Below are 11,414 nucleotides of genomic sequence, written 5' to 3'. Positions count from 1 at the left end.
CTCAGGGTGCACAGCACTATTTTAAGGTTGCTCTCTCTAATGATTTCTTTGTGCTGCAGTATCTTCAAGCCTACTTAACCATTTTCTCATGGTTCACTTGTTTATTTCTTTCAAGAAAGGAGAAGCATTCTTTCTGTGTGACAGATGATACTGAAATGCAAATACCTTAGTTGAATGAAGGAGCTCATGGAAGATAGGCCAAGCATTTGACAACACTGTTCACTCATCACTTGGAACAGAGTACAGATCCCATCCCGCATAGTCTCCCTCCACCTAGAAGTATAAACATGTCCATGTGCACATAACAAATTGATACAGCACCCAGTACAAAATAACAAACTTGGATCACACAAGCTTAAAATGACATTTACCCTCTGATTACCCATAGATGAAAACATGGCACTGATAAAAAAAAAAAAACAGTCCATAGGATCACAAATCCAACGAGTCCTAAATTACACAGTTGGTATTTGCTCCCTGTGCCATAAACAAAATATTAAAAAAAGATCTACAAATGGTGCTACAATGAAGTGTAAAATAAAAACACTAATAACTTGCTTATCCTAGGCACAGTTTTAAAGTCCTTGCTCTTAGCACAAATTTAAAAACCCAAAAAAGCCAAAAAAAAAAAAAAAAAAAAAAAAAAAAAAAAAAAAAAAAAAAATTCAAAGGCAAAATGTTCTACATTTTTCCCCATTAACTTTAAATGATTAAATGATGATCTGTCCCCACAGGCCTCTCAGGAAAGAAAGCATCCTAACTCTTTTTAGCCACAATGCTTAATTCTGGTCCCCTAGTCACAATTTTTGCTGTGCTGACACACCCTTCCAATAATCAAGGATGTCATGCAGGTCCTCGCCTTTGGCAAACTGCACCTTTTTTCGAAGGGCATTTCCGGCCATCACATAACAGGCCTCATCCCGCTGGCCTTTCCGGTAGGGACGAAAGCGCTCCCAGATGCGCAGAGAGCTTTCTGAGCAGTACTCTGGACTGGAGGAGTAGCCAGAGTAACTGGAATGGTGACGGGCAGGCGAAAGCTGGGAGTAAGATGCTGCATCCCTTCGGGAGCGTGTCAGGGGCTTTAGGAATGAAACTCTCTGGGCTGGGGATCCCTGGCGGGAGCCTTCATAGTAGAGAGCTGGGACAGAGTGGCGATGCTCCGAGCAGTGGTAGTCCTGCTGCACCTCTAGCTGCTGCTGCTGCTGTTGTATTTGCTGCTGTTGATGGTAATGGTGTGGGTTCTGGCTGTCCTGATGTGCACCAGCACCACCACTGTCGCAATCCGCCGCAGCTCCCGCTTCCCACTAAAGGCAGTCTCTCCAGGGGCTCCACACAGCTCATGGGACTGGCCCGGTCTGAGTACTGCTGCTGTTGTTGATTACAGGCATCTGGGCTCCTTGGCTCAGGAATATCCAGGCTATACACCCTAGCTCCTCCACGTTCCCTGTCCCATTCCATGGGTCCACAAGAGGTGGTGCTGCTCTGTTTCTTGACAGCATTTACAACAATCACAGCTGCATCTGCACTCATTTGCCGCTGAATGGGGCGCACAGCAGTGGCTGGTGGAGGGGGCCTGTAGGGCGGAGTAATGACAAAGCCACCACCAGTGATCCCTGGACGCTCAGAGAGAGGGGCATTCAAGCCAGGGAGTGGAGGTGGAGGAGGTATTTTGTTGGGAGTAATGACTTGGCACGTCTCTGTCATCCCTTGGGAGAGTGGGATTAGGCCACGATTAATAGAAGATGCACTGGTGGGAGGAGGGGAGGTGGGATTGGAGGAGGATGTAGGGTTAGTAGATACACCTGAAGCAGAAACTGTTGCAGCATCCAGTTTCAGTGCATCAATGCAATTGTTAATGATCTGGTTAACCTTGTCCACCTCCATGGCAATGGTGGAGATCTCTGATGCAGAGCCATGACCGTCATCGTCTGAGTCTTCCCCAACATCAGATCCATCATCATCCCTGAAGTCTTCCCCCCTCATCCCTCCAAGCCTGCCATCTCCCACCCTATCTATACCTACCCCTCCACATCTGATATCCATATAGTTTCCTTTATTTGTAGCCATGGCCTCTGAAAAGGCAGTGGCCATTTTTTCCACTTGAGGGATAGAGGAAAGTCTGGAGGAACTGGTGTTAGCTGAATGTAGCATTCCTGAGCTTGAGGATGTTGACATGGGGAGTTTGCCTCCATGGTGGTGCTGATACTGATGATGTTCTCTGGACTGCTCCTGAAGTTTGTGGACTGCTGATGGATCATTTGCCACTGCTGCCGCCACCTCTGGTCCATAGCGCATTTCCAGTATAGTCTTTTTGACACAAACCGACTTCTTCTTCTCATCATGCATCCGTTTCTTACGTAGACAATAATAGACAAAGCCTAAAACAATGAGCATGCCAAAAAGGCAACCCACAATGGTCATTATGTAGTGAGTAGTGGTAGAAGGTGTAGGGAGCATGTCATCATTATTTTGAGCGCGAGTGGAAAACTGGATGCAAGTGTGGTTATAACGCTGAAAGTTGCGGGTGGATCCCACACAGAACGTGTAATTGTTATGTGGCTTGAGCTTGTTGAGAGTGATCATCTCCTTCTTGTTCTTCAAGCTCATGACATCAGACACAAATGTGTTGTTGTATTGCGTTAGAATATACATTTTGCTGAAGGGTCTTGGAATCTGCACAAGGAGGGAGGCTGACGACAAAGAGACATGATGGAGCTTGATGCTAGGAGTGAAGCTGTGTTCAGTAGATGAAGAAGAGGTGGTGGGCTGGTGGTAGGGCCCCACACCTCCAAACATCTCTGGTCCAATCCCAGAAGGACCATCTAGGTCTGGCGGGAGAGAGGTCATTCCTGGAATCATCACTCCATCTCGGCAGTGATGGTACAGAATGTTTTTGGCATTGCGACCAGCATGGCCAGCAGCAATAGGACTCAGTAGGGGGAAACCAAACATCTCCCTGGGTGTCTCACACTGGAGGCGATCATAGGTGTGTGTGACATTGTTGAAGGACTCCAACCACATTAGGAAGCTATAAAGATCACAGCCACAATGAAATGGATTTGCTGCCAGTTCACACACCATCAGCCGGTATAGAACTGCAAATGTGGAAGGGTCAATGCGGGCAAGTTTGTTGGATGACAGGTCAATGCTGCTGAGGCTGGGACACTCCCAGAATGCATTGGTGGCAATAACCTCAATTAGATTGTGTTGGAGAAAGAGGCATTGCATGCGGCCGAGTCCTCTCATCATACCTTCAGTTAAGTTTGCCAGCTTGTTGTAACCCAGCTGAAGAACCTGAAGAAAATGCAAACAAAGTAGCATCATGGCATTTTTTTTCTTTTTATATTGTGTGGTTTCTGTTTAAATGTATCATTTCTTAGTTGGGTGTATGTGCACTTTATGATAATTATAAAGCTGTGTTCTGTCATTTTCTGTTATGCCCTTATGTTTAAACAGCCTGTCCTCATTACCGGGGCCTCAAATACTGAAAATACAGTTGAGGTTGCATCACCTTACTTTGATATGGCAAAGATTAAAACAAACAGAGGTAAGAGTAATAGTCAGGGAGTGGATAAAAAGAAAGTTATAATAAAATAATGAAAATCATATCACTACAAAGGTTTCCATCCCCCATTATGAAATGTTCTCTAATACTTTGTATGCCCTCCCTAACCTCCTGAGAAAAACTCTGTCTATGAGGAGAGGAACGCCATTCCCACAGTCTTGTTTTGGGGGTGTATGTCTGCATCAGGCACCGGAGTGCGGCATAAAGTGGAAGAAAAAATGAATGCAACCTAATATCAGAAGATTTTAAAGCAAAGCCTCTTACCATCAGTCAAAAAGCTAAAGAGGAAGAGGCAGTGGATTTTTCAACAAGAATCCCATGCACAGGGTAACTTCAACTCAGGAATTAGGTAAATGAATAAGGTGAATATTTTACCATGGCCTTCCCAGTCTAAAGACTTAAATATCATTGAAAACCTATGGCTCAGTTTGAAGACGGCTGTAATAGCAGACAACCAAGCAATATGGTAAACTTGGAACATGTATGCCATAAAGAGTGAGCTAAAATTACACCTGACAAAACACAAATGCTGCTCAGAGGGTATCCAAAGAGATTGGAGGAGGTTAGGGAGGACATGCAAAGTATTAGAAAACATTTCATAATGGGGGATGGAAACCTTTGCACTGATACGATTTTCATTATTTTATTATAACTTTGTTTTTATACACTCCCTGACTATTTTTGTTACTCTTGTTGATGAAGGAACATTTCTGAAAGTGGCTTTTCAATATATATCAAGATTGCAGTTTATACCGTAGCCAAGGTGAAGTGTTAGTCTCAAACTAAGGCCCAATGAATTGTGAACTATATTCTTGTGTGACGTTTCCATTTCGCCATCACCTGTAGGTTGGCTTGTCCTGCAAAGGCTCCATCCTCAATATAGCTGATTTCATTCTTGGTGAGGTTGAGGTCTGTCAGGTTGGTGAAGCGATACATGGAGCTGAAGAGCACAGCTTTCAGCTTGTTCTCATTCAATCTCAAGTCATGGACTGTGTTGTTAATGTGCTGTGGGATAGTTTCATATGGCGGCTGTTTTTGACTGCAGATAGCCAGCCAGACATACCCTTTATCCCCCTCAATGAGCCAGCAGTCTGCTTTGACCGTGTTGGGAAAGTGGGAGAAGAATATGAGGGAGGGAATAATAAGGAGAAGGAGACCGGAGGTGGTAAAAGTACCTTGCATGGTGCCAGTGGAAAGAAAAGAGAGTGCTATAATTACTAAGAATTGTATTGACAGGAAAGAAAGGAGGTTGTGTTTGCAGGAAAAAGGGAAGTTAGAAAGGTTGAAGAACTTCCAGAGAGGAGACGGGTCTGGTTTGGGTGCTGAAAAAGGGGTGAAGGCTTCTCACTGTCAGTCACAGCTTTACGGTCATCATGTTGATTAGTAGAGGACCCATGTTAGGCCATGTTTTGTTGGGCTGCAGTGCTGGGTGACACAGCTGGTCTTCATACTCTCAGAAGTCGGCTGACTCACTGAAATGGATGTATCATTGGAATATTGAGAATCTGTGGAGCAGAATACAACAAAGAAAACATAAGAAGAGCACTACTGTGATACTGTCGATATAATACATGAAGGATACAGCAAAGAATTCTTATTACTTCCTTTTCAAATTCCATAAGAAGAGCACTACTGTGATACTGTTGATATAATACATGAAGGATACGTGATGGCAAAGACTTCCTATTACTTCCTTTTCAAATTAATTTTATTGAAGTGTTATACTATATTACCTTCACTTTATGTATTGCCTGCACTTCTTGTACAGATCTACTGAAGAATGCCATTAAATAATCATCTTTTTGAATGTAAGAGTCTGAATTTCACTTTGTGTGGGTGTGTGTGGTTGCCTGTCTCTAAGTGTCAGCCCTGTGAAAGACTGGCAATGTGTCCAGGGTGTACCCTGCCTCTCACCCAGTGTCAGCTGGGATTGGCTCCACCCCAAAACCTTGATAGATCCATGGTAGATGGATGAACCCTAGGCACAACCACTGAGGGGGGTGTTATGTGAAACAATGCTTTTAATAGGGAGAACACATCTCAACAGTGGATCACTTTACAACACAAGACTGGAAGCTTGTGAGAAGTGCTGGTAAACCAGTATGCAACCAAAGGTCCCTGGTACGCCAAAGGGTAAAATGTAATAGAGCATACCAGTGCATACAAGCCCACTTTGAGCACCGTTTTCTGATGATGTTCTTTCTCATCATGTCAATATAAAACCCATTTGGTCCTCTTTTAGCCTACAGGATCTGATCTTAGTCACCCCCCTATTGTTCCAACACTTCATAAAGGCTGATCAAGCTTTGGTTTACAACTGTGTGCACCCGCCAAATCTTCCCTCAGTGCTCAGATGGGAGGTTTGCTTTTTTTAATAACACAAAATGCAGAATTAATCACCCAAATGCTGACAGCGCATTATCTCTGCAGACATTCCTTGTTATGACACTATCCTGCCAAAACCTAAGCTCTCTATCCCATCTGCATGTCATTTGAATAGCAGTCAAGCATTTTCATAAGGAGAGGATTAACTGCCTGTTGCATCACGACAAACATTGTCTTCTTGCTGGCTCAGCAGCTAGGGAAAAGATATTTACAATTACACGTTACACATTAATATGAACTAAAATTGACATATACCTTTAGACAAACTTGCATGGGAGACACACTCCAAACACACACATCTTCATACTAAGATTATATGCACACAGATGTAGTATTCTCTCACATTGTGTTTTCATCCCACATTCTCTTGAGTTTACAACCTCTAGATTTTCATCATCACTCCATCAAAAGTCTTTCTCTCTCTTTCTCTGAGGGACAGGCCAGATGTCTTCCTTGTGCTCCAAATTCAGATTATTTTCTAATTCTGATAGAGAATTAGATTCATTCCAGTCTATTCTGGTTCAGGATCCCCAGAGGTCCCAGAAAAGAATCAGCTCCATCTTCCTTTTTTGTAATTTGGCTTATTACTGCATTAAATAATATCTAAGCCATGTATGAAATGGAATATTATTATGTAGATTTATTTTAGGCATGTGCTGGATAACCTGACTCCTTTTATTAGGCAGAAACAGAAGAAGATGCAGCATGTGGTCTCTAACACTCGTGTGACAAATTTTTACATTATTGATATAAAGGCAAAGCTGCATCAAAATGCATCTAATCTAATCACAATCACTACAGATGAAATTTTTGCCTGCTCTAGCCACCCTTAAAAGTCCAGGTGGTCACTGAAAGCTTCTGTAAACTACTGTTGATTAAAAACTGATCCAGACAATCTGACAGGATACATAGTGTCTTACTGTAATATCACATTGGTCAGGGCTTACAGTATAAATATCTTATAAGCAGCTCAATGACATGAGCGACTATTTCTTTCCAGTATAAATGTGACTGAGCCAACAGGAGTTTTGCCAGTGATACCAAGAATACTGTGATTATTGCTGCCAAAACGTATAGTCCTTCAGGTGTCTATTTCCACAGAATACGCTTCTATGGGACATAGTAGTACATGTAACACGGTCAAAATTGTGTTTTTCATTTTAAAAAAAATATATGGACAAGCCCTGTGATGCTGTAAGACATGAGTAAGCTGCTTTTGCAAGTCCTTTCACTAGTCCATGAGAGACATGGAAATGCATTCAGCAACATACAAAGCAAAAACAACTTAAAATCCATATAATCAACCATATTGCCACATGTATTGTACACTTTTGGGAGCCTGCACTGGTCTTCAGTGTTCTGTATTTCAATAATTAATCGTGAAGGGAGCAGATCACCACAGTAAATCACTGACATATAAATCAGTCAGTAAATCTGTATTATATATTTCAATTAACTGGTATAAATTCAGTCATTTTGGTTTGTAATAATCACACTTAGCTAGCAGGTATTGTTTTGATATCTTTACCCAACACCTCCCTGTATTATCTGCACTCGTTATATACAGCATATTTATTTCATTTGTTCCACATCTTCTAGTCTCTATTCAGCCCTTTACTACGGATGTATTGGGGCATTCCCTTGCAAATTATTGTCTTGGTCTCTCTTGTCTGTGGTTTTTCCCTTCCACATGAGACGTGATCTGATTTGATGCTCTACATAGTGAAACCCAGAGGGCTGACATGAAGGATGCAGGAAGCAGCAGGTCTGCATGTGTGCCTGTTTAGGGATATGATTACATAATTAGGAATGTGTGTCATGCAGAGCCCCGTGTCTCAGAAAGATTATGACTCATAACACTGATCCACTTCTAAGTATTAAAATGTAGGACTTAATGTATGATAAAACATTTTCCTGCAGTGACAAAAAAATGTGCTTCCATAAAAGTTTTTATATAAACCATCTTCAAGCTTGAAGCTAAGCAGGGGTGGCCAGACTTTATCTGTTTGATCCCATGATGCCAAATTTCAGCAAAGCATTTTACAGCTTCTTTTTATGACTTTTTTTTTTTATCTGCACTTGTGGAAGAACAACAGTCACTTAATTTTAATGGGTCACTGAAGCGGACATGGTTCAAATCAAGGATACTAACAGGTGAGCAGGTGATACAAGCATAGCTGCAGGTGTCTGACTGTCCTACTTCCACCTCTTCCAGAAACATCTGGTAACACAAATCCTCCTTTTCTACCTTAGTGGCGTCATCTAATAATTTTATTATTGCATAACTGTACAGCTGGAAAGAGGATTTTGAATTGAACATCATTCGACTGCAAGCAGGGTTTATAAACTAAAGCAGTTCTAGACCCAAATCAAGCAACACATGTCCCATTTGTTTCCTTGTTTGACAGCCAAAGAATTTACTCTGCTAAGTGTGTAACATTTTATGTGCAGAGGCCGACAAACCATTACACTGTTGCTTCTCCAACCCACAGTTCAAAATCCTGCCTAGCCTACAAAGTTTAAAAAGAAAAATTCATTGTTAAGGAAAAGATTGCCAGTGCTCACTGTGTAAATCACACACACAAACAAACGTACTTGTACTGCACCCATCTCCTCATGTGACACATCCTGATTTACTCAGCATACATGCTCATACTGCTGCCATGAAAACACACTTATGACTGACAGCGCCAATTAAGCCTAATGTTAACAGAATAGGATGCTGTTTTCATTTGCATCACTTCAGTGTGCCTCTTCCGCTTCAATAGCTACGGTGATGAAACTCACTTCCCTGAATTCTAATAACATCAGATGAATACTGGGCTGTGACAGGTGTTGGAATTAGCAAGGGTCCATGTATTTTCTATTACAAACATGCCTCTTGGAGCTGTATCATTGTCAGTCCCATTGAAAATGTATTTGGGGGGGCCCTTGTGATGCTGGCTGCATATGATATTGTCATTTGGATCTGTGGACACCTTCAACTGACAGGTCACAACAAAGAGAGACAACTTTATGCACATGGAATAGTGAGGCTAATTTACATAGCACCATTCAGTTTATGCTCACAGTCTGTGTGTAATTAGTGTTTGATTTAGGCAGCTGCGCATTATGCAATCAGACAAGAACCTTGTGCCTTTTAGGTGAAATTTGTGAGTCAAGAAGAGCATTAAAGATTTATCAAGCATGGTCAGACGGGAAATCAAGTAGTGGTTATGGTTAAGTACTAATTAATAACACAATGACATTATAAAACATGCACTATTGTGACTTAACTGTTAATAGCTAAACTGGAGAGGCTTGTAACACTAATGCAGTAGGAGTGTTGCTGTATGTACACCACCGTACTTTGGTTTTTAGAAGTGTTGAGTTGTGCATGGCAGATTTAATATTGAGAACATTTTTGATTATTTTGAGTTACACAACACCATCACAAAGAAAATGTTATTTTAAAAAATATGTTAAACTGACTAAGTGAAAAAAATGACCTTTTATTGGAGATTGTGAATTCATGTTTTATTTGTTAATGTTCACACTGCACAGTGACATTTCCCCAGGTAGTGGCAGCCACTACATCCCGGTGTTTTGCTCTCTCCAGTGGATTAAAAACATAACAAAATATAAAAATGGGTCAGAATACTGTAACTAACAAATAAACAAACAGCCCAGAAAGGCAGCACACAAAAGCTCAACGCCTGGTGTTAAATGCTGGGAAATCACTCAGTACCTCTCAAATCCAACAGTTACTGTTGAGGTTTGAGTGGATGTTGATTGCTGCCAATACGCCAATTAATGTTTTTGGTAGGTGCTGAGAATTGTGACCGTCAACAGCGTCCCACTTATTACTGTCTTTTGTATCTCCCTGTAACTGACTGTAGTGGGATGCTAATAGATACAGAAAGTGCAATCTTATCTAACCAGTCGTTCTCAGTTAAGTTTCAGAGACAATCAGAGAAACAGTCACTGAACAGTGTCTTATACACAAATATATTAGATTTTCTATTAAATTGGTTTTATATTGGTCTTTTTTTGCCCAAATCCTTTTATTTAGGGGATATCGACTGGCCCATTCCAATTTAGCTCTATTGATCATGATGCTAGAAATGGGATTGATTTGATTCACTTCAACATAAATCAGACAATCTTAAATTAAAAAGACTGATATAAAGTGGGTGTGCCCACAAAAGCGCTGATTTCAAACAAATGTATTTAAAAAAGTTTTCATTTAAATAAATTTATATCTGTAGCATGTTTCCAATGTAAACCCTAACATCTTGCTCCTTTCCTCCATCAACTGATGTTATAAAAAGGATTTTAACCAACAGCCTCTCAGAGTCCACAGGCAGGTGTAACAACCCTGAACGACTCCTATTTTTATTCCCTTTGGGGCAGACTGTCACTATGGTAACTGTTATGCCAAAGGAGTTTCATGGGGTGTTTTGCTCATGATGACAGATGAAGAATACTGCACGCTGCAGCTGTCAATCAGCCATACACATTCACTTTAACTCCTGACATCCACAATTTTCAAGCATGTTCACTTTAATTCCTTGCAATTTTTGTTTGCTATTTGTAATGAAACACAAAGACACACAAGCATACCCATCGACAGCGGATGTCTTCCTCGACCTGAGTAGGAAGGGGAACAAAGGGACAGCTGTTGCAAGAGCAAAGCAAGCGTGTATCTGAAAGTGTGTGGTCTGTTCGCTGCGACTACAGTGACCCCCGCCCAAGAAAAAATGTTTATCACAAACAACCCCTACAAAATGAATTCCCTAAAACTCCTAGTTCTGTCATTTTTTGCCCTGTCTTCCTCCCATCTCAATCTCTCTACCCTCCCACTTCCTCTATTTCTCTTGCAACTCCTCTAATCCCTCCTGAAGCCTTGATATTTGTTCCTGTCTCTTAATTTCCTTCAGTTTGTTTCCTTTTCACCTCTCCCCATATCACTTTCTTTTCATAGGTCTGCCCTGTTGCTTCACTTCCTTCTAATTTAGACCAGTTTCCTGTGGTACAGTATGGTGAGGCTGGGGCTGTGAGCAAAACATTCTTTCCTCTCTACTTCACACAGGGCCTGGAGATGAGACAAACAACTACAGACAGAAGAGAGTCCTCCGAGAGCTTCACCTTGTATATGAGTGGAACATGATTTCTAAGTGGCCATAAGAGGAGCCTGATAAAAGCAGTGGTACTACTTTGTCAAGTACTGCTGAACAGAATGTTGCTTGTTCACTCGTGGCAGTTTAAAAATATGCATTTCTTTTCTAAGTGTGCATCTTCATATACAATCTGTCTGCAGTGTATATACATTTTCCTATCTTTGTCTATGCATTTAAGGATGCATAAATTGTCTGGATAATCGTGCTTTTATTCTCATATTTTGAGAAGAACAGAAAAATGTAGAAGAATATAAATAAATGAGGAAGATAAGAGTGGAAAAGCAGAACGAATGAGGGAGCAGAGA

At 41.3% G+C, this 11,414-nt stretch overlaps 1 protein-coding gene across 1 annotated transcript in view; it reads right to left on the bottom strand.

Annotated features, from left to right (window-relative positions):
* Window positions 1-673: 673 nt before the first annotated feature.
* The window catches only part of elfn2b (extracellular leucine-rich repeat and fibronectin type III domain containing 2b), a 49,336-nt gene continuing 38,595 nt past the window's right edge, over window positions 674-11,414 (bottom strand). The window contains 3 exon segments of the mRNA XM_020588185.1: window positions 674-1,280; window positions 1,282-3,294; window positions 4,406-5,070. Of these exon segments, the coding sequence (XP_020443841.1) occupies window positions 798-1,280; window positions 1,282-3,294; window positions 4,406-4,747 (2,838 nt within the window). The 5' untranslated portion in view covers window positions 4,748-5,070 and the 3' untranslated portion in view covers window positions 674-797.

The sequence above is a fragment of the Monopterus albus genome, unplaced genomic scaffold, assembly GCF_001952655.1.
Source record: "Monopterus albus unplaced genomic scaffold, M_albus_1.0 scaffold508.1, whole genome shotgun sequence".
NCBI classification, from domain to species: Eukaryota; Metazoa; Chordata; class Actinopteri; order Synbranchiformes; family Synbranchidae; genus Monopterus; species Monopterus albus.
Note: the sequence above shows the minus strand (reverse complement) of the source record. Positions and strands in the feature narration are given on the sequence as shown.